Source organism: Colius striatus, chromosome 10 (genome assembly GCF_028858725.1).
Source record: "Colius striatus isolate bColStr4 chromosome 10, bColStr4.1.hap1, whole genome shotgun sequence".
NCBI lineage: Eukaryota > Metazoa > Chordata > Aves > Coliiformes > Coliidae > Colius > Colius striatus.
This window is the reverse complement of record NC_084768.1, coordinates 11,328,643-11,352,822: the sequence shown is the minus strand read 5'-3', so window position 1 is coordinate 11,352,822 and position 24,180 is coordinate 11,328,643. Positions and strand designations below refer to the sequence as shown.

General features: G+C 40.0%; 1 protein-coding gene across 10 annotated transcripts in view; it reads right to left on the bottom strand.

The window, feature by feature from the left end:
• Positions 1-19,229: 19,229 nt before the first annotated feature.
• The window catches only part of PTPRC (protein tyrosine phosphatase receptor type C), a 54,404-nt gene continuing 49,453 nt past the window's right edge, over positions 19,230-24,180 (bottom strand). For all 10 annotated transcript variants that reach the window (XM_062004067.1, XM_062004069.1, XM_062004070.1 and 7 more), the window contains 6 exons: positions 24,029-24,162; positions 22,870-23,004; positions 22,425-22,547; positions 21,834-22,012; positions 21,178-21,313; positions 19,230-20,446 (listed from right to left, as the gene is read on the bottom strand). In XM_062004067.1, the coding sequence (XP_061860051.1) occupies positions 20,174-20,446; positions 21,178-21,313; positions 21,834-22,012; positions 22,425-22,547; positions 22,870-23,004; positions 24,029-24,162 (980 nt within the window). In that variant the 3' untranslated portion in view covers positions 19,230-20,173. The remainder of the gene's footprint in view (positions 20,447-21,177; positions 21,314-21,833; positions 22,013-22,424; positions 22,548-22,869; positions 23,005-24,028; positions 24,163-24,180) is intronic.

Below are 24,180 nucleotides of genomic sequence, written 5' to 3'. Positions count from 1 at the left end.
AAGTCACACTTAATGCTACATAAAGCTTCCTCTTAAAAAGTAAATTGCTGCTCTTCAGTAAATCCAAGAACTTCCTAAGCACAGAAAATAACCCAGGTACAATACTGATCACCCAGCTCTTACCTATCAACAAATATATGGCATGTTGAACTGGTTGACTGGGAAGTCAGGTCTTAATTGAATTGCCCATCAGGCTTCAAATGGATTTTAAAGTAAATCAAAGAATAAATTAGGTTAATTCAAAGTGCATCTGATTATTATCAACTCCAGATATTTGATTATGCAGCATTCCAATAAACCTTTATGCATGAGCTCACAAGTTCCTCACCAGGCATGCAAATTTAGGTGCTAATTAAGAAAGTCCTCCTTCACACAACAAAAGCTGTTACAACTTGAGAAAAATTTTAAAATCCCCTTTAAAAAGGCAGAATTCTCACTTGGTATCTTTAAGCAGCTGCTAAAGACAAGGTCCTATTTCTAAATCTATATTCTCTGCAGCTCTCAAACAGCAATTGGTACTTCGTATCTATACTAGAAAACTTCACCTCTTAAAGCAATCTTTCACACATTGCTTCTATGCTTATCTATAAATATAATGAGCAATCAGCTCCCACCGTGGTGCCTTACTGTCTGTCTAGAACTACTCTTCTATTATAAAATTTTCAGACACTGCTTTTACCCATTACTAAAGCAGGCAGTCAAGTTTGCCTCTTTCCACTAGCTTCGTCTTAGAATACCCAAGCTGCACACAAATCCATATATCTTTATGAGCAAGTATTTGGCACAGAAACAAGCTTTATTAAAGATGTGAACTTCAAGCTACAAATCAGAAGTGGACTTTTGATGGCCTTCCATTACATACATAGTACAAAGTACACCATTAATAAACAAATATATACCCTAAATTCCCAGGCAGCTTTATAGAAAAGCTGTCTTAAAGCAAATGTGGTTTTTGAAGGAGATCTAACATTGTGTTCATAATAAAGCAAGCTGTGTATCAGACAACATCTGCACTCCTATTACCAAAATATACATATATAAATTAGAAGCTACTGTAAACACATGTTCACAAAGATGCTTTGTAATACAACACTTAATTTCATACCAGTTTACTTCTCTCCCCTATGGAGATCAATCTGTGGATCTCATTTCTCTTGAGATTGTCCACCTATGTTCTAATCCACTATCTACTTTGAATCTAAACCCACTAAGGGTTAAGAAAGCTCTTAGGAAGAGGCCTTTCAAGTTTTAACCATTGGAGCTCTTACTATGGCACTAAGAACATGGATTACCATGGCACCAGAAACATGGATGGCATATTAAATAGTTACAATGCCAGAAATGGACACAATCTCGTGAGTCAGAAGCTGGGACTAGCTACAGGAAAATGTTAATGGACAAAGTCACCGGATTCAAGCAAAGCAGACATTGAATGCAGCTTTCCACTTCTTGCAGATGCATTTAGGAGAGGCACCACCTGTTCCCCCAGATGTTTACACACTCCTTTAGAAGAAAAGTAATCAACCAGCTAATCAACCTTGATTGTGCTATGAGAATTTTACAGTTAAAGGATACTCCAAATGGGAAACAACCCCCAAAGTTACTGTATTTCATATACCCACAGCAGTCCCATGAATTTGTAAAGATTGCAATTCTGTACGTGCCTCCAAAAAAAAAAAAAACAACACTATCCTAATGAAGCATAGAAGAAGCTAAAGTAAAGCTGCTGAAACATTTTAGGGGGAGATTTGCCTTTGTATTTTCTAAAGGAGTTTCTCAATACCAAGGAAGGCAGTGCTCTGTTGGCTTCACAAGGACTACAGTCACATATTACATACTATTCTAGTCACAAAAGCTGAATTCAGTGACATCATTCAGGTTACATAGCCACTATTAAAGGCAAACTAAGTACGTAATATAATAAAGCAAGAATGGTGTATTACTAATGTAAGCTGAAATACTTAAGAAATATAAAAAGAGGGAAAAATCTACTAAACAATTCTTAGATGCATGTGCTTAGGTTTACAAATACTTCTATTAAAGCATCACTTAAGTCCAAGTTTAAGAAATTTCTGTAGCTTAGGAATCTATCCAAAGTAGAAATACTTTTATAAAGAAGGCAACTTTTAAAACAGATTTATCAAGAAGCAGTTGATACATGGGTACTTGCAGTATATACACATTGGCTAGTTTGTACTTATGATCATCTGAATTGGTGTAAATCTGTTGTTTTCCTTTGTAAGAAACAAAGTTAAACATTTAATGTGTTTTTTATATAGGATTTTTTTTTTTAACATGTTGATACACTAGCTCAAATTCTTGGCTAATTTCTTTACTGTAAGAGGCTGGAACACCTAGGCAAACAATGTGTATCATTTAATTTACATAGATTTTTGTATGTTTTTACAATAGTTACAGAAGAACACAAGCCCTTTCTGTCCCAAAGGCACACTTTCACAAATACAGAAATAGTCAGGTTACGTCTGATTTTTTTGTTTCTCCTCTATCTCCTTTTTTTTTCCAGAGTCCCTTTCTGTAACTCCAAATTCTGTTCTTTCCCTTTAATTTCTCCTAAGCAAGAAACAAACATATCTGGTTCTGCATTGGAATCAGGCTTTTAAAGCCATCACTGCCAAACTGGGCTCAACAATCAGATACAAGTTAATTCCCATGAACAGAAATTTTCTTGCAGCTTGAAATAAGAGAGAGAGTGCACGCCACATATTTAAACCACACAGGCTATTTATCTTGCATATTACATAGATTTTTTTCATAATGTTAATTTCATATGCTGTTTATTATTAGAACAGCAAAAACAACAAATAACAAGCATTTTATGACTGGTGAGGCCTCATCTGGACTACTGTGTCCAGTTCTGGGCTCCTCAGCTCAAGAGGGACAGGGAAGTGCTGGAGAGAGTCCAGTGCAGGGCCACCAAGACGATCAAGGGTATAGAACGTCTTTCATATGAGGAAAGGCTGTGGGAACTGGGGCTGTTTAGTCTGGAGAAGAGGAGACTGAGGGGAGGTCTTATTAACATTTATAAATATCTAAAGGATAGGTGTCAGGAGGTTGGGACAGCCCTCTTTTCTATAGTAGATAGTAATAGGACAAGGGGTAATGGGATGAAGCTGGAACACAAAAAGTTCCACTTAAACATAAGAAAAAACTATTTCACTGTTCAGGTGAGGGAGCCCTGGCACAGGCTGCCCAGAGGGGCTGTGGAGTCTCCCTCCTTGGAGGTCTTCAAGACCCACCTGGACATGTTCCTATGTGACCTGATCTAGGTGAACCTGCTTCTGCAGGGGGGTTGGACTAGATGATCTCTAAAGGTCCCTTCCAACCCCTACCATTCTATGATTCTATGAATTCTTCTATCAATAAAAACTGTCTTCCTAGAAAAATAACAAAGAGTGAACAAACACCACCTTATTTAAGGTTTTTATTGTTTGCAAGACTAGGTTCTCAGACTTCACTTTACATTGACCTTAATCTTGCTGCATAAAAACACTACAGATAGAATTTAAATCTCCTCAAAATGGCTCGCCTCACCCTCAATCCAAGCAGCTGCCAATAACCAACATAAGATGCAGCTTTGATAGCCTGTCAATGCAAGCTATGTTTTCATCTTACATTGCTTTACATACTGCAGAGATAAATGATAAAAAATTTAGAATCCTAGTAGAACTTTTGGTCCTAATGGTAAGGAAAGGAAAAGTCTTCCTGGTACCGAGAAAGACAAGTTGTATGTACTACTGTAGTGTCAACATTACACATCTTCCACAATGAAAGTGACACCACTAAACATTTCTTCTCCTTAAGAAGCATTAAAGACTTTCAGCTGTTTTCCAAGAAGAATATCTTACCAAAACTCATGATCTATCACACCACCCAAAAAACAAATCTTTGTGAAAAAAAATAGCAATGCCCAAAACACACACAAGAGATAAGGACGCCATTCAAACTTGCCTCATGAACGTTGGTTAGGAATCACATTATCAAAGCTTTTCCCCAGTTTCCTGTACTCACCATTGAAGGGCCCAATTCTCCTCTCTGCATCACAGCATACATGCATAGCCAGCATCCTCAAACTTGAAAGTCAGCCGAGAGAAACAAGGAGCCTTGGAACAACAAAGCAGAAACAGTACTTACATGGGGAAGTTTTCACAAGCATACACAACTACAGCAAGAAGAGTTTTACTCTAACAAGAACCTTTGAAATCTCAGACCCCAAGTCACAACCACACAACAAAGAAAGTTTCCCTCCCCTTTGCTTCCACCACCACCAGCGGTTCTGGGCTGTAAAGAAATCAAGGAGAAAAACAACCCAAAAAACATACCTAGACACATCTCTTTCCAGTGTACTGCCAAAACACCTTCACCAAATGCTTGCTGCTGACTGGAAACTGACCCTATAGAGCTTCTACTGGAGAGAAGGTTCTGGGTTTGGGCATGGGCGAGGCCCAGGTGCCGCCCATCAGGGCCCAGGTGCCGCCCATCAGGGCCCAGGTGCAGCCCCTCAGGGATCTGGTGCCACCCCTCAGGGCCCAGGTGCCATCTCTCAGGGCTCTGGTGCCGCCCCTCAGAGCTCTGGTGCCGGCCCTCAGGGTTCAAGTTCAGTCACTCACAGCTCTGGTGCTATCCCTCAGGGCTTTAGTGCCACCTCTCAAGGCTCTGGTACAGCCCTTTAGTGCTTAGGTGCCATCCTTCAGGGTTCATGTGCAACTGCTCAGGTCTCTGGTGCAGCTCCTCAAGGCTCAGGTGCAGAACCTCAAGGTTCAAATGCTGACCCTCAGGACTCTGCTGCTGGCCCCCCCAGGGCTCAGGTGTCACTCCTCGGGGTCCAAGTGCAGTCCCCCAGGGCTCTAGTGCCATTCCTCATGGTTTAAATGCAGCCCCTCGGGGTTTATATGCCACCCCTCAGGGCCAAAGTGCAACCTCTCAGTGCCCAGGTACTGCACATCAGCCTAGACAGTGTCCACAAATCTGTTATCACTGTAAATGCTTGCTGAAGGATTTCTCACTCAAGGGATAAGTGCTGGAGAGAGTTGCTTGGTGACTTATGGCTCAGGGTGACAAAGATGTAGCCAGCACCAGGGAGGTATGCTGGGTATGTGCTGCTGAGGGCTCTCTGAGGCATTGCTCTGAGGGGTGGAGTGCCTCAGTGCTAGGCTCTTGCTGTGTGATGATGTACCCCTCATCAGCTGCCCAGTGCCTGGGCAAAGGGTGGTTGTGAGGGTAAATACAGTGGAATTAGGCCATTTGTCTGAAGAGCCTAAACATGAACTGTCTGCAGGCACTAGTTGAGCCAACGGGCTCCCAAATATTGGCCAACTAGGAGGCGGAAGAGCCCATGACAGGTCTCAGAAGATGATGATTGTTCTTTCAGGACAGATCCATGCATATTACCTACCTAGGGACAAGTCAGCAAATGGGTAGGAGACGGGACTCTCCTCTGCGAACTTGCTTGCTTGCTCTTCATAGAATCAGAGAATTGTAGGGTTGGAAGGGATCTTTACACTAAAACAGACTTTGAGATCTTTCTGGTCTTGATTGACCACAAAGATTTTAATTTTTTAAAGGTAAAAAGTAACATCTTCCATACTGTAAATTGTTTCAATTTCATATCAGTACCAATGCTCCTTCTGCAACTTCTGCTGGTTTTACCACCTTTCAGCTAGCTGATATATAGTGCTCACCTAATGCTAGCTAATGAGTACATTCTTTCATGAGGGGACTTCTGATGTTAAACATAAAAAACCTAAATTGCACAGTAATCTATGGGTGTAGCGAGTTGTTAAAAGTTTTCAGAGCACTTTTTGATTCACACAGACAAAGAATTTCACCTTCTGAAGTCAGGCCTATGGGGTTTTTTGGTGTGATGTGATCAGTCTTTTGAGTTGCACCAATTCTGTAATTGTATACATAAAGAATCTCCATTGCCTGGCAGCTCTTTCCTACTGTGACTTTAAAAAGTGTCAAAAGAGTAACTGAGCACTGCAAAGGATTCAGAATGTTTCTGCTTCTAATACTCTGCGTCCATCTAGAAAACATATCAATCATATGATCACAAACAGCTGTTGCCATTAGACTTTTAATCATCCATGATTTTCAAAAGAGACAAAGAATGTTGGAAGGGATGGTGGAAAGTTATTGCAGAGAATGCCCTACATAAGAACTCCAAAATTGAGTTTTAGAGAGAAAGAACTTCACTAAGCACAATGCACTTACAGGCAAAAGTGTAAAAGGTGCTCCAGGCTATTGCTATTAAATATAAAAGGTATGTACCACTAGTTTGCATAGATTACAAAGAAAAAAAGTTGTTGCCCAGCAGCCCATTTTCTCTTGAAGTTCTATAAATCCCATTAAGGGGTTATGAAGCCTTATGAGAGGTAGAGCATATCCCCTTGCTTAGAAAATGTCGATGTCCAAAATTGGCCAATTTCTCTTCTCAGCAACTGCATTGGGTCTGTTGGATTCAGGAGACATTAGAGGGTAGCTCCTGAGTCATTTCAAATAGTAATATGACTACGCTATGTCATCCATCTGCCATCAAAACCCCCACAAGATTAAAGAAAAGCTACTTCTAGAATTGCTTTGTTTTTAAAATATCCCAAATCCTGACATTTGACTATTACAAATAACTTCATAAACTACTAGAAGAGATATACCATATGATCTCTTTAAAATATTTTTTAGTTCAGAGCCTTAGGGCATTCTAAACACACCCACACTGGGAACATCAGGGATGGTGTTTACTCCACAGTCAGCCTGCGTCAGCTTTTCTAGACTTTGACTTGATCCTGACTCATGTCCTGACCGCTGCCTGACTTAGGTGTTGCCTGCTGACCTCTTTTTGCTTAGGAGCAGGGGCTGGCTGTCCTACCTCCCCTCTCCTTGACTGCCTATGCCTGCTGCAGAGGTTAACGTTAGAAAGGTTGGTGCAGCTCCTTGAGAGGTGTTGTCTCTGTGAGGGATAAATGATGGAGCTGAGGTCCTAGGGAGAACAGTTAACAAGCATCCACCTGCTTCAGCATGGGGTCATCCAGGGTTGGATCTCTGTTCCCCTATGCACTCCATGCCTGCAAGGGCAAAGTCTCATCATGGGCTGCACCAATGAGCTGCAGTGGAACCTCTGCTCTGGTGCCTGGAGCACCTCCTCCCCTCCTTCTGCACTGACCTGGGTGTCTGCAGAGTTGTTACTCTCACATATTCTCACTCCTCTTTCCTGATGCAGTGTCCACTGCCTAAATGTTTTTCCCTCTTCTTAAATAATGTTATCATAAAGGTGCTATCAGTGTGGCGGATGGGCTCAGCCTTGGCTAGCAGCAGGTTCATCTTAGAGCTATCTGGCATTGGTTTCATGAGAGCAGCTTCTAGCAGCTTCTCACAGAAGCCACCCCTTGTAACTCCCCATCCCCACTACCAAAACCTTACCACACAGACCCAATGAAACATAGTAGATTGTAATTTAATTTCTGATGCTATCTCTTCCACGAAAAACACAGACACAGATTACAAATATTGCTCAAATATGCCCTGTAACTTATTGCATGTTGCCAACCATCATGTGAGAGACAGATGAACAGACTTATGGGAATAAACATTCCCTTGTCCTTCAGAGGTTTTTCCATACAAGTTCTAAATAACATGTATTTCCAAAGTATTCTGAGACACAATTTTAATTAAGGTTATAAATCAGATCCAGAAATCAATAAAACTTGTAGAATTACATAAGTGTGGAGTACAGAATGATTGTTAAAAAATAAAAACCAACAACTCCCCCTACCTCAGCACTGAAGCCTGATTAACATAGACCTGCATTACCTGATCTACCAGACTGGACAGAGTTCTGACACCAGCACCAGTGATTTACAGAGTGCTTTCTGGAAAAACACGCTTCAGATATTTCAGCTGTGATCTGGGGACATTCCATTTTCAAGGTCTGAGCGTAGCCATTTTTACTGGCTTTGATGCCCTGCATTGTGAATGAGTCAGCATTTTATAATTACCAACAACACCACTTCTTTAATGTGGAAGGAAATGTTTTTCAAAAAATCAGTAGCTTGTATCTCACATCTTTAGATGCTATAGGTGCAGCTGGGAGTGGGGCTGCCTGTTGAAAAGAAAGTAACCAAACTGAGCACCATTTTAACCTTTTAAAAATCTATCAGAAGGCAAGCAAATGCAGGAAGAGAGGAATTGACATACCAAACCAGATCCAACATCCACAGTCTTACACAGAAATCTTGACATGAAAATAAAAAAGGTTCTGTGCTAGGAAAGCATAAAATGATCTTCCCACTCCCTCCATTCCCAGTTCTTCTTCTTAAATCAAGTCAGTTAATTTGAACCTCATCACCTCTAGAAGTCACTTATGTTTTCTCTGCTGATGGACATTACTTTGCACATGTATTCCAACTGACCTTCACTTCTTCTTACAGTTCTTCTTCCCTGTCCCTCCCCACAACTTAAATCTCCATATTCAGCAAGAAATTAGAATTGCTTTTTTAGCTGTTAGTACTCATTAATAGTCATCTTGGAAATTTGTTACACCTGGGTTGCCAGACCTGTGAAACACAAGTCTCTGACAGCCTCTTAATCTAGATATGTTCTCAAGAAAAGCATGTTCCAACAGTTCTTTCCACAGTTCCTGCCTGCCCAAATTGACTATATGAATCAGCACTCCTGTTAATGTGTGTCCCCGTTAGTGTTGCTCCTCATAAAAATTGTGGGGCTTTTCTTTTTTTTTTTAACACAGACTGTGTACAGCACATTTTTTACATTGAAAAATGTAGGCATTAGCTATCCTGCTTTCTGAGCTACCTAAATCTTAATTTGTATTTCTCAGGAGATCTTCAGTTTTGGGTTTTTATTCCATTAACTGAATTGAGATGGACATCTAAATGTAATGGATAACTCCAAAAGTCCTAATCCCTGTTCTGTACTCACTCTGCCAAACTAGTGCAGCATCTAGCCCTGCATACCTTATAATACAGCAGCATCTGTGTGGCATATATAATAACAGAAATCTCACCTATGAAACACAGACTTTGCTGCAGGCTCAAGATATAACTGCACAAAGTGAAGGATATGGGCAGGGATTAGCCTACCAGGGCAACTCCTCTATACTAATGCCATCATACACATATAAGTATGTGTATATAAAACACTTGCTCTTACATTTTTGTCCTATTTCCTCAATTCCGTAAAAAAAAAAGACACATAGGAGCATTTTTTTCCCCTAAAATGCCTGTTTTTTCCCCGTTGCTGAATGTAACTTTGCAGTCCTTCAATGCTTTTTAATCTCACAACAACAATACTATTTCAAAGCACAATATCCCTCACTTTCCAAATAGCTTTTGTGTCTCATTTCCCAAAGTAGCTTGCCCAGAATCACACAGGAAGACAGGGGCAGAGGAAGGAGCTAAGCTTTCGTCAGTGCTCCCTGGTGGGTACACATCTCTCCAGATGAGACTTCTTTTTGCGAAGCTGGAATTATGGTGGCTGGCAAGCACAGGTCTGATCCAAGAGAACCCCATTAGAGGAAAGGCTCACATTACCTGGAAAGGTCTTAACATCACATTATGTTCCCAAATTCCTTTCTCCTGGAAGAAAATGCATGTGAATTTATATGTTTAACTGTAACTTAGCTATTTAGACTTGAGAAGTAAAATACAGACACACTGTTTCCCAAACATTCATTTAAAGGATTCTACTAAAGTAAAATCTAATTTTTATAGACTACTGAGTGTATGAATCAATCTTAGAGATCTCTGGTACTTGTTCCTACTTTTATTTCCATTCTTAGCATTTGTCCACGCCTATGAGATGGCGAAGGGAACTGCTTTACTACAACTTGAACCTTTTATGATGACTTTATAAAGAATGACTTTTCAAGCAAGCATACTCAGACTTTTGCTGCTTTTGAAGCTATACCAAAAAAATAAAAGCAGAGAAGTAAACCCATTTGTTTTAGATATGGCCTTGTGGATGTGCCTTTGAGACAACTCATTGAATAAAAAGTGTGTTCTGGCATCTGTTTAAGTCAGAACAATTTTCTCAGCACTGACAGCACTTTCTGTATTGCTCCAAATAAACTTGCTTAGCTACTGGGCTCTATAGCTGCCCTGTTTTTACAGTTTGCCCAGGCAAATCAGTCCTGCATCTCAGCCAGGTTAATTAATTCTGAGGAGGCTACTGGAATAACATTGCTACACTACACCTGAGTCATGGCTCCAAGCTCTCTGGGTCAGCATTAGCTGAGGAGCTCCTGTGCTGTGCTCCACTGTACAATACCTTCAGATACCCACATTTCAGTGAACATTGTACCTGGACTCTTAATAACACCCAAACTTTTCACAGTTTTGTCCTAATTATCTAGAAGATAAAAAGAAACTACAAGCCAGTGTGTGACTTGTCACTTCCATTTTCCTTTCAAGAAGCTAATGTCAGGTACATCCAGGCTATGAAATGTTTGATGCCTAATACCATGTTCTCCTCATCCAAGGCAACAAAGGTTAAATAAGACTCCACTTTATTTGTTTGGAAAAAGCTAAGTCTATTTGCTTTAGTAATATGTTCTTGTGAGTTTGTTTTTTTAATTTGGGGGTAAATGTTGGTGAAATTTAGTGCTTATAAAAATAACAGATTAATACTGGCCAGAGCAAGTTTTGGTGTAAGCAGACATGTGTAAACTCCCACACGTGTCTCTGCCAATGCACCTCAGTCAGGAGCAGCAGTGAAACATGGCTACTGGCCCAGTACTGGACCTCTTCTGAGGACAGTGTGCCAAATGTGCTGAAAAGCTCAATGGTTTACTTGACTGCAAATAGGTTTCAAGCCCACCAGAACAGCACACCTAATTACACTTCCCTGTTACTTAACTGACACAGTAACAGGTACTTGTGTGTCCTCCAACTGTGCTCATGTAATTATCCCTATCCAAAAATAAACTATGAGGTAGCACAAGTTGTATCTGTGGTGATGATGGTTTGGAGGAAATTAATTTTTTATTATATGCCAATTTTTAATCTACTTGACTGAATCTTGACATAACAGAAGCCACTTCTAAGAGAAAACTCATGTTGCCTCTTGCTTTGCTGTTTTACATGCACACAAGAAAAATAAATCCCAAGAAGCAACTGATGCAGAGGAAGATGCTATTGAAAAGAAACAGGTGTTAAGACTCTGAGAAACAGGATAACCAGGTCAACAGGAATTTCCTACTTACTGTTCAAATTATGTGCCTGATTGCCAGGGAATCCAGGCTCTAACCACATACAGTTATACGCTACACAGTGCTGGCAGGGATCTTATCACTGAACCAAATTAGCAGGAAAGCATATTCTTAGATTGCCATTGGCTGAGAAACTAATTTAACAGTGGACTCCAGGTAAAACTTAAAACAGGTTATTATTTGTACCTTTTTTTTTTTCTTGAAGAAGCAGAATGTGAGTCAATCCTGAGGCCACCACAAATGTACCCTGTGCTGTTCTTCACTTACAGGGCAGCAGCGTCCAACAACTGAATTGTTTCAAGGCACAGCAATGTGCCAAATGCATATTTTTATGTAGATGACCCCTGTTTTCCCCTTGTTTTGAGGGAGAAGAAAGAACTTACTACAGGAGGGAAACTTTCTGCATAGAGGCAGTATTTGTGAATGTCAATATCTCTGGTACAGAAGGGAAAAAAAAGATATATTGAATGTAATCTATTCATACTTGCTTCTCATGTTTAAGCCCCAACTCACTGCACAGCAAAATCATTGGCAATAATCCCGCTAATTTCAGTTGATGTAGGACAGATTCCTGGCTCAGAGGGATGGTGTGATCATATTAACATCACTAGACACTTTTAATTGACTTACAAAAGCAGTTTGTCCATGGAACTGCTTTCCTCATGCTCATAAGGTGCTTTCTGGAGCAAAAACGCACACTGGGAAAACTCAGGGAGGTCTATAACTCAGGGAATTGCTTATGCATTATTCTGTTGGGTCAAAAATCTTGTTTTCCCAGAGAATGTGAAATGCATTGGGCTAAAAAAGCTCTTGGCTTATATAACAGATGCCAAAGGGCAGTCTATTCATTAGTCAAGACATAAAAGTAAAAAGGCTGCTCCATGGCCTTAAGGCAGCACAGTTTCTTGAGCTGCGCTTCATAACAGCTGCCCTCCAAAGTCTCGTTAACGTCATCAAAAATGCTCTTTAAGAGAGGACTAAGATGACATACCTCTTGTCACAACACCCCCTCTTTGGGCAGAAGACGACATCCACAGTTTACAGAACTCTCCTTTCCTGGGCTGAACTCTGACATACAAGGCTCATCCTTTACCTCAAAGTAATCACAGCACAAAAAAATTGCTCTTTTCTTTTCTAATAGAACTTTATGCTCTACTTAGCCCTTGGTAAACAATGGATGCTCAGATATTTGTTATATCCTGTACTACTGGCCCTGCATCGTTTAGTCCTCTACAAAGAAGCTGCCTTGATCTTTTGAGGATCAAGAGGCAGCCTTATGGGATAAGCATCCTTCAGTTTCACACAATAAGTAGGGAACCAGTATGAGGGAGTCAAAGCGGTGTGTTCCTATCATATTATTTTATTAATTTTCCATAGAAATGCTGAGGGCACACTGCAATTTTTTCCCTTGTATGCTGCTCTAATGTTGTATACTGGGCTAAAAAAGACTTTTCCTCTGAATCTGTCATGCCAATTTAGAAGTCCAGCAGAACAGGCAGAAACCTGCAATTATTTCTTACATACAGCTCACGTCCCTACCACAGAGCCATATCCCATTATAGATTCTGGGCTGGGTCATTGCCTTCTATCAGCCATTTATATGTGATCTTTGCCTGTGAACCACTTCAGAAGAGCCATTGGCACACAGTTGTAGCTGTTCAGAGCAGTTACCATCACATGGTCACTCGTTTGTGTTTGTGATGCTTCTCAGCCAAGAGTGTCAGGTTGCAGGGGAAAGTGCTGGCTAGGATGTCTACTGTAGATCAAACTCTTGCCAAGGAAATCTGAATAAATCTTATAAAAATATTATCTCCTTCCTATCTATCTTAGATTTATGAAGTTATTGATATTTAATTTATCAGGCTTGATTTACAGAAGTATTTACCTTGGATGCTGTTGTACCTGATGGTTTTGAGCAAAGAAATAACTAATTCTTAATGACTATTGGATGAAAAAAATCAAAGCACCAGAAATTATACCAAACTAACTCTTGATTTATTTATATTTTTAGCTACAGGCAAAAGCTTGACATTAAGTAGTAGAGTGCTAGATGCAGTTTTAAAAAAGGCAATGCAAAAGAGGAACCAAATCAAAAGACAATTCCATAAATATAAGGAAAAGCATACCCACCTGCTCCATCCAAACACTTTGGAGGAGAAGAAATGAAAATGAGTGTTGAATAGCAAGTATTTGATGACTCCTGAGCATTTCTGTATAAAAAGAGTACGTAAGTGTGAGGCCATCTCAGTTCAAGCTGCTTTGCACCTTCTCCAGCAGCGCCTCCTGCTAGAAGCATCCTGTCACGCAGTTAGCACTGTTATTGGCCTCATGCCTGCTCTGTTCTCTCCTAATGAAGCTCTTCAGTACTCAGAGGAGCCTACAAGAAGAGTATGGAGTGTATACACCCAAGAATATGTTTACAAACACACAAAATCTAGCCAATGGGCCCTGATACTCTTAAAACCACTCTCCATTCATTTTGCCCAGTTGCAGTTTAACTTGCAGAGTGCTGCTATTGCTCTGTCAGCCTTTTCCTGTATGAATAGAACTGAGACCACCATTTCACATGTCAGTTCATAACCTGACACCTCTGTGTTAGACTGGAACAGTACTCTGGCTTTCCAGGTCTTTACAACTCAAAGTGTCTAAGACCAAAAAACTTACTGTATACAAAACTTACCCACTTCTTTGTACTGCAGCTTGTCATCAGTTGTGATTTGATGATCCTAAAGGTATTTTCCCACCTAAATGATTCTGTGGTGATGTCTCGATACAGATATTTCTATTGGGACAAGGAACCTTTTCCTCCTTGTTTGGGCATAGGTGGGAAAAAAGGAGGAGTAACTGATACCTCAACTACTTTCTTTGCTAAAAACAGAAGGAGAGAGATCACTCTCAGAAAGCAAAGGCAATTATATAGTGTGTTACATAGCTTTGCCCTTCAACAAGAGACCAGAAAATGAGATATGGTGCTTGTTAATAAGTTTCTGTGCAGCAGTTCATGAATTTAAGGAGTTCTGATTTTGGAATTCAAAATTAGCAAGTTTGAAACTGTGACTCTCACAAAACACTGTCAGAAAGCTGTTCCTGCAAGATGGAAATGTTGAGAACAAGACATCTGGTTCGTGCCTTTTCGTTTCCTATCTTGTCTAAGATGAGCTTTCAAAATAAAATCTGAGCTGACCAGGTGATGGGAGGATTCACTCAGGATGCAGAAGGTGCAGATGTAGCTCATAGGGAAGAAATGGGCCTTGAATAAATATACATCTGTAAGTCAGTGACCTCAGCTTTTACCTTGCCTCTATATGTTCATCTCAACTCTAAATTCTGCACAGATCATCATAAACAAATAGTTATCAGTAAAGTTTCAAGTTTTAGTCTAAATATTCGATTGTGACTCAGCCTATAGCACTGACTTTACACAGGTCAATGATTGTCCTATCATCTAAACATACAGAAGCTAAAATATCGTGGGCTTCATAAAAAAATAAAGCAGAGTGCCTGGAATTGTGCACTGTTACACAACAGCTCAGCTGCTAGGGTGCCGTGCAGACATCTCTTACCTTACCAGTCTGGTATGAGGTCTTCATGGGACAGTACCTCACAAGCTCCAACAAATGCCCTGAAGTGATAAGCTACCAACCTCTACAATGTGTATACAGGTGGCATGAACACTTTACATAACCAGCAGCTCCAAAGTGGATTCCAGGACCATGAGAAAATGAAATGTAACAGAATCTTTCGTCTCGACACAGGCCAGGAAACAAGAGGCATGAAGGTAAGGAGCTCTGCCTGGACTTGCTGTGCTGCACCTGGCCATGTTCGTGGCTGAGCCTGACTCACACCACTACTACATGGCCTCAGACCTGCTACGTGGCTTCGCACTTGCCCAGCAAGCAGCACACTGCTGGCTGGTGCTGGGTACTGTCACCAGACGTGCCCTGGGGGACTGTGCCCGTGGGGTCCTGGTCCTCCTCTGCCTGCCTTGCTTCACCCTCGAGAAGGATTCCGCTTCCTTGGCAGGGCATATGGCTGTAGCTGCTTCCTGGCACCCAGGATATGGGGAAGGGGTAGAGAGGATCAGGACTGGGACTAGGATGGGAGAGGAAGGTCATCACAGGAAACAGATAGCTCTTCACATCAGTCAAACACTGAATATCCTGAATAAGGAGAAAACCTAGAAAGTTCGTATATTTAAATAGGATGAGGGCACTGTTCAGTAACTGAAGTGAGAGCTACAAAAGGAAAAGTCAGAGACTTTGAGTAACTGAACTGTGGAGATGAGGCTATCTGCTGGCAGGGAGGCTGAGAGCCTTGTCTGCCCTGCACGGCCAGGGAAGGAGACCTTCCACTGTGACTGGAACTGGGCAAGGTGTTATTTGATAGTGGGAATGCCTCACTCTATGTGGAAGGAGACATAACTCTTTATGGAATAATTTATTAATGCCATTTAAGAAAATGAATTCCTATTCCATGAGAATTTTATTTATGTTAAATCAATACATGAAGTCAGAATTCCATTTTATTACTGGATAGAAATTATATTAAGAAAGCCACATAGTCCAATATGATCTCAATGCTGCATTGCCCCACAAAAAAAGTGAGCACAGGCCCAACACACCATCCCCTTTTCTCCTATTTTTAGTTTCTTTAAGCGAAGCAGCTGCCAAGTCAACAACTCATCAATTTCTGGCTGGGAATGTCATCTCACACTTAAGGCTATGGATGACACATGCACGCACACACACACTCTCACTCAGAACTAGTGCTTGCTCTTGGATAGACACAATCTCTGCAGTGCTGTATAAACAAATGTCATCTCCATTACCTCAAATGGCTTCACGTTGCTGAAATGGAGCAAGCAGAATGCACTGGAGGAGCACAACATAGCAAAAAGTATCTGAAGACCTTTAGCACAACCTGGCGGATAAACTCTGCAATGCACCCAAGGACTCGGGATTATTGGTATGTGCGAACTCTGGGTCTCTGCAGCTAAAGTCAAGCTATCATGAGGTTTCATCTCCAAAACCCAAAATTCGATACTGAGTGCTAAAATTGGTCCAAAGCAAACTTCCTTCGCAGTTTTTCCTCTGTGCTTTAGTCACACTTATGACTACATTAGCACTGCCAGCCACAGTGGTGTGCAGCTGTGGGGTTTAAGAGACAGCCCAGCTGTAAATAGTTATAGGCCTGTTCCTCTGGAAAAGCTTTACTATGTTCATTTCAAAAATTCAGTAACATCATTATGCATTGCTGGTGCTGACAAACCTGAGTCTGAAAACACAGTAATGTAATATAACCCTGTTTTTTACTAAGGTTAAATCAATGAAACTCATATTTTACAGTAACTTGTACAAGGCATCCTTCCTAAATATTTTTATTTGTTCCTAGGAAGGAGATCTTTTAGTGTAAACTTGCTCAGTACTTTTGTAGTCATCATCTTCCTTTCATTTGCACTCAAAAATAAAGCTTGACTTATAGAGCTTTTACATAAAGCTTTATTTCCACCTTCCTGTACCTTTATAAATATTGGATTCTGTTCTTCAGAAGACATCATTTTTTTCTGAAGTAGAGCTGATGCATATAGAAATGTGCTGTATGCTGTAACTGAAACTTTCTTTTTCTTCTGTTCAGGTTTTCCCTTGTCTAAAACACAGCATATAGGTTCTTGGCAAACAGTTGCTTTATGTATGGAAAAAAAAAGCTGTGGTACAGCTGTGTAGAGCCCTCGGGAAATGTCTGATATCCTTTAAGAGGCAATCTGGAGAATGTACAGTGTCAGAAAGTCTAAACCTTTACAAAAGCAAGATGCCTTGTCAAAGAGATAAGCATTGCTACTGCAGAGTTCTTCTGAGGAATGTTAAATAAAGGATGTGATTTCCAGCTTAATGAGACACCTGCCTTGACCCACTATTCTTTCTTACTTTCTTTGCTGTCTCACACACACAAAAAAATGGCTCCTGATAATGATATTTTACTTTTGTAGCTCCCAGCTCTGACACTGCCATGTGTCACAGACTCGCTATCTGGCTCTGCTTGTGTCTCTCACACAAGATATGACTTTCCTGCTCTGCATCAAAGCTTAAAACCCACTGCTTTCTTCAGCCCTCTCACAGCTCCCCCCTCCCTCCCCCCGCCCCTACTTTAACTATCTTTTTATTATTATTATTATGGAATACAAGAAACACATGACAAACTCAACAAAAGCAAATACACAGTTCATTCCCTACTACAGTTACCCGACCAAGAAGAATCTTGTGGAGACTCTGAGCTCCTTCCTATCCCTCATTGTCCCACAGCCAACTCCACTAACACAGCACTGTCGTTTTTCCATACCTACTTTTCTATCAGCTTCTGTGCAGCAAACTGGGAGAGATACCCAGTTCCTTTGGTCACAAGAGCTCTTGACTACCCACCTTTTTTGCTCAAAGTCCTCTCCCAACTGAGCTGTTGCTGCTTACTTGGACTTTGGATTATAAAACAATGTCAAACAGCTCTTAGCTTGAAGGATTGGTCAGCAGCCTTCGTGCAGCTTAGATCTACTTGAGAAAATAAATACTTTACATCTTACTGTGCATGTTTATTCCTCAGCTTTTAGGCTGTGCCAAGTCTCCAGCCTGCTACAGTGTTGTTTTTGCCCAAAATTGCCAGAGCAGTTTCCTAGAAGAGCTGATTAGTTTGGGCTTCATGTCTCACCTGCAATACATTTCCCTGTGTCGTGGGAGACATATAATTAAACCTACAAGTGAATAAGCCAAGAGAATATGGAACATCCAACATAGTGCCCTTCTACAAGCTCTGTGTCACCACATTCAAATGGCAAGAGAGAAGTCAAAAAATCACCCCTGGTACATACTTAATGAGTTCCTAGAATCAGTCAGAACTTCTGAGCTGTGTAAATACAAGCTCCCTCAATTGTCACACTGGGATTTAATGAGAGTTAAATGTTTGGAGTGTTAGTTAATTTAAAAATAATTAAGAGCCAAGAGCTCAATTTATCCCCTTGTGACTGTAAGGAACTTACTATAAAAGTGGTTTACACTAAGCATACGAGTGCAGTTTTACTGCAAGACTCTGTTTCTCTGATTGGGCTAGTAACAAAGATATGCATGAGGCAAAATTTCACATAGTTTAGGATTTCTCTTTCAAAAGACCTGCACAACTAAAGTGCTAATCTGACATCCATTTCAAATAAAAAATGCCGTAAAAAGCAGACTGAAATCATCCCACAGAACAATTTAAACAAAACAAAATCCTCAAGATTTTTTAGAGTCCAGGTGCTGCAGGAGCATAAAAAGCTGCAGAACCCTTTCTTTCCAAGGAATTAAAGAGTTAGTGGGCCTTTGGATTCACACAAAATTAAAATCTGGGCCTATTTTTTTATTTGGGAAACGTTTTCATTTTTTCCCAAAAGTGTGACTAGTCTCTGTCACCACACAATTCCAACAGGTATGTGCTATGACCTCTGTATTTTAGTACCTGAACTGGCTAGAGAGGCTTTACAATGGCCATATCTTAGAAGCAGCACTTGTCTGAGCTAATAACTGGGAATGAAACATTCTATCTAGGGGAAGAGTGAAATTAAAGTGACGTTTTAACCAAGTGTGACTCTGCCTGTTGTTTTTAGGGTTCTCTAAGTATTTTCAATTATGTTTTCTAAAGAGAGATTAGGAATACACAGTGATAAAGCAGGAGCACTGAATCTGTTGAGTGACTGTTCCTTTAGTGATGTCATGCAAAAGAAAAACAAAGCTTCCTTCCTCTGTAATGACAGAATCAGGTCACTTACCTGGGTTCACACATGTTTTCATAAGAATGAAATTGTATGTTTCCCTAACAAAAGCTCTCAGTTTTATCCATATATGGGAGAGCATAAGATTTTGTGCATTTAGAAGAAAATTATCAATTTGCAGAGTCAAAGAGAATAAAATAAATCCCACCTTGTCAACTGTTAATTACCTTTTTTATTATTTATTCTAAAAACACTAGGGCAAAATCCAGCAAGAAATAGTAAAATATCACAACTGTAACATACAAAAACTCACAAAGAAAGAAAAACAAAAGAAAAATCCTGTACCAATTAAAATCCATCAGGTTTGGAGGAAAAACAACTATTTTCCAATTCAGACAACAGATCAGATGCATTCATGGAAGTAGTCCCTTTAAATAACAGAAAGCATAAGAAAGGCATGTGCAAGCACGCAGTATTTTAAGCTCTAAGAGTAAACAGCATGTGGTTTTTATCAGTATCATTGCGATCATTCAAATGCCGATCTCCAATCTTTGAGTCGTATCGAAATCTCAGATGAACATACGTAGAGCAACAAGGACACCTTGAGGCCATTTAGAAAAGTGCAAGAATTTCCATTCAACGTCGATACAGGAGGACTTGCAGGTTCTCCGTAAGTCTGAATTCCTTGGGTTTGCTACATGATAAGCTCCTAAAACTGTTTGGCAAAGTCCCCCAAGTTCCACAGAGTATTATCAAAGCAGGGCTTGGCCAGCATTCCCGAAATGCTAGAATATATGCCTACCAATTAGGTGGATTTACTTGCTAATAGTTTTGAAGACAGTCCTGGGTTTTTAGCACTCCAATCTTGCTGTTCTGAGTTCCTTTTCTCCTTCTTACATAAGTCAACAAATTTCCTTCCAGCTGCTCGGCATGGTATTACACTGTACACTTTTTTTAAGTATAAAAATAGTGAAAAGGTTTCTGAAGAAGCAGTAAATGCAAATCTACATAAAAAATAAACTTTCACAGTTCTTTGTCACTCTCTACAAGTTTCAAGTATTCTTTTAAATTTGTACCTTTGAAAAACTAATGTAACAGTAAACTTTAAAATAAAAAACAGATGGGAAGAAGAAGAAATCTTATACCTTGTATTTTGTTTAAGATTTGTTGCCCAAGAAAAAGCACTTTTTTCAGTATAGCCTCTATGTTAGAACTGGAGTTGTGGGGCCATTTGTAGAGCTTTCTGTTCCCTTAGTGCTATCTGCAGCCTTAGCATCATCCTGTTCTTCAGAAACTTTGTTTTCCTCTGGCGTTCGTGGGTTAAGATCAATAGTTATCAAATCAGTTTCCTGATCTGTTTTTCCTACTTCACTGCAAAATTCAACTTTATCTTCTTGCTGGCTGTTCTTCTTTATCTGTCCATTCTGTGCAGGGTAGGTACTGGCAATGGTGTCATACAGAAATTGGTAATGTTCCTTAAACATAAAGAGAAGAAGTTGGTCAGAGCCCAAGAATAAACCTCTTCTTTCTCTGTTTTCTTAAATTTTAGAAATATAACATGTACTTGAACATGCAACACTGCATAGGAAGCAGCTTCCAGTATTTGGTGTACAGTGTTGCTTCTGTGGTTTATTCCAATTTCATGTATAGGGAATGTCTCTTCAACTGCCTGCATCAGATGTTCCAAGTTGAGTCACTCGGTACTCTCTCAGTTCACAAAGAACCAAAAAATATTGTCTTTCAGAGTACCTAAGTTGTAAACAACACATATTTTAAGGAGTCTGTAAAAGTCAGCTAATAGCCGAAGTCTGGTTTGTTAGTAAATGTGCAGAAACAAAATTTCTCTAGAGTGATTTAAATGAGACAAGTTGACAGCTGTGAAATGGAGTTTGTCTCCTAACTGCAGAAGCTGAGGAACACTGTGCACATACCTCCCTACAGAAACATCAATTTATGCTATTTATAATCTTATAATCTGCACTCTTCCACGAAGGTGTCAGAGAACTGCAGCTCTGGGTCACAGACTCCTTCATTCTCATTCTCACCCATAACGGCCAGTTCCCAAGCAGTGGTGGGCGGCTGTGAATGTCCTAATCAGAATTAGCACTACCCATGCTGAAGTGATTCATGAGGTTATGAGGATACTAGTGACCACAATATGTAATCTCATATATCTTTTTCCTGGTAATTCATAAGATTTACTTACAAAGGAGGAGACCATTCCCAGCCTGGTGCGACGAAGAGCTTTTACTACTTGGAAAACATCTATTACTTCTTCTATTTCTGCACTTTCCAAGAGAGTCATTAAAGCACAAAAGACACCAGTCTGCTGTGATCCATCACTGGAATATGATGTAAAATATACACGTAAATTTGAAATGTAAAAGCAGCAAGTCCTTTGACTAAATGATAGATTTCGTTCAAAGTCTACATCATGAATTATATTTCCAAAGCTTTTTTACTGGATTGATGTTGTTACAATTAAGAATATCTCTAGGATACACACAAGACAGATTCTCTAGAGGCTACCTGGATCTCATGTGGCCACTTAAGGAGTAAGGGAGAAATTAGAAGCTTCAGACTTAGAGTTTCAACAACTGTTAGCAGGATTGTCCTCTAGTTTAGATAATATGCAAGGCCATTCCTGGAAATGGTCCTAAAACAGGCAGCTGTGTGAGCAAGTACTCACTTTTCTTCACTACAACTAAAAAGGTCAAGCTTGAGCACTTCAAGGATCTTCTGTGGAGAGCTGAGTCTCTAGACACATTGAATAGCACGTGGGAAAAGGCAAGCATCCAAAAATTGTTGTTACTATGTCAGAACTCAGAGCTAGGTTAAGGTATGTGCTGAATTCACACCCACCGGCAGTGGACGAGGAGCGGGACAGTGCGGGTACTCCTGTTGTCATCAGTGACTGATCTGGCTGGGAGTTTTTGCTTAAGATTGAGAATCATGTTGACTAAATCTCTGGGGTTTTCTGGAACATCCAAGGCACTCCACTTCTGATACTGATACTGATACACCTTCTGTGTTTCTTTTGTCTGAAAAACAGCCATGGAGATGTAGTCAGTGTTCAGGTGTTCCCAGAATACCTATACTGCAGCTAATTTACAAAAGAAAGTTCTAACCCTGAGGAACTGGATGGTGATGGGAGTTCTACATCATGCATATGAGGTAGGTAGACATCCTAGCATTGCTGAAAGTACAGAAGACAATTGACCACCTGAGAATCGACTACCACCATCTCAGCAGTTTACTAAATGGGAATTTTGAGTTAATTTACATCATTTATTGTGATTGACTGCTGCTCTGGAAGAGAAAAATGTTTCCCTTTTTTAGAGCAGGAGGCTAGTGTAGTAGGAGCTTCTACACTTCTGTGCCTTCTCTTTGTTTAGACTAAGTTTATAATTGGTAAACATTTGAAACTTCCTTTTGGAATTTACAAACTTTTACCTTCAGATGTGTAACATCAAATGCACGGATGGTATAGCTAGGACAGCAGTTAGTATCTGTCATTTGAACTTCTATGCCATCATACGTTTGCGTTCCTTCTCCCCAGTACTGTGCACAGTATTCCTAAAATGGATAAAAAGTACAAGTCACTGCTTACCATTCAAATCTCCTTTTATTTCATCTTCCACATGCACTTACAGAATGGATTGACTTGAAAGTAGTAGGAGTGTCCTTGTATTTTAAAATACAGCACCATATACTCTTCCCTTCAAAAATTCATTAGAAAGTAAATTAAAGTAAATAACAGAACAAATTATATTGGAAATCCAAATTCCTCATCCTGTGAAACACACTTAACTGGAGAAAGGGAATGAGAGAGTGCAGTGGAGGGTTTTCTTTGCATATAGAGCACCCTTAATATGGCAGCATGAAAACATGCCCTCACCTGATCTCCTTCTTTCAGCTCTGTCAGCATAACAATGACTTTGACTTTTCTTTGGAAGACCATTTGCCAGAAGTCAGAGATAGTTTCCTGCAGTGGTCCCTGTGTTGCAATCATGGCTTTTGGACCCCAGTAACCCTATAAAAGAAATATGTTTCTTCTTAAATTCGCTTCAAAAATGATCATCAAGCAACAGAACTCATTGTCATTTACAACCACTCAGTGAAATAAACTAATGAACGCTTTTGTTTAAAGGGAAAAATATGACTAATCACAGTAGGCAGTAGACTTACAGGAATTCTGTGAGACAAATGACATTAAACTCAATTGTCCTAACAACAGTATCACTTCCAGATTGACAGGAAGCTCTACTCATGCTGCAGTGGGTGAGATCTCACCCTGCCGTTTCCTGCAAAGCATATTTTTAAGGGCCAAAACATTTAACTCTACACAGCTGTTCAGTTTGGCCACTAAGAAGTTGAGTTCATACCACGCAAAGCTGGTACATCAGTCAGTTCACACTGAGTTACCCAAAAGTAAAAATACCTTTATGCTGAATAGGTATTGCCATCATGTAGCATTTTAAAGGATTCAGTAAACTTGAGTTTAGACAGTTATTCCATTGAAATCAGTTATTTAATTAGTGACCAATAACTACTCTTCTCCTTTGGGAGGTGTATATGATACCAAAAAAAAACGGTGGCCCCAATTTTCACTAGTAGGGCTTTTTTATATGGGAATAATTATACTCACATTTCGCTAAGAAGGAAAATATTCATATGGATCAACTTGTATATAGGCAGATGTCCATTACCAGAAATCCATCTTACCATTGAGGCCAATCTGAAAGCCAGTTGTTTTAATAACAGCAAACAATAGTGTTTTCATGTGTGAGTGTCTATGGTTAGTCTCACTATTTGAGACAATACGATTTAAGATCATGTAAGGGAAAAGATTCATCTTATTATTGCAGCAAAATGTAGGAGATTTTGATGATGAAAAATTGTAAATGGATTTTCCACTTGACTGTCAGATCTTTCTCCCTCATTCAGGTAATTCCCATTCTAGTTGCGAAGCCAGCAAGAGAATAAGAGCTCAAGCTAGAATATATTTTTAGCTGAAAACATGTGAAATGCTTAGAGTGGATCCTCTAAACACATACAGTTATGAAGGAAGCATTGATGTATTTGCTTGAGTCCTCACAGTCGCTGTCCTCATCCGAGGAATCATCTGAATCATGTTCACCCTCGTTCCTGTATTCCTCTTCACTCTTGACTGGCACTCGGTTAAAGTCATCTGCGTAAGACAAAGAGT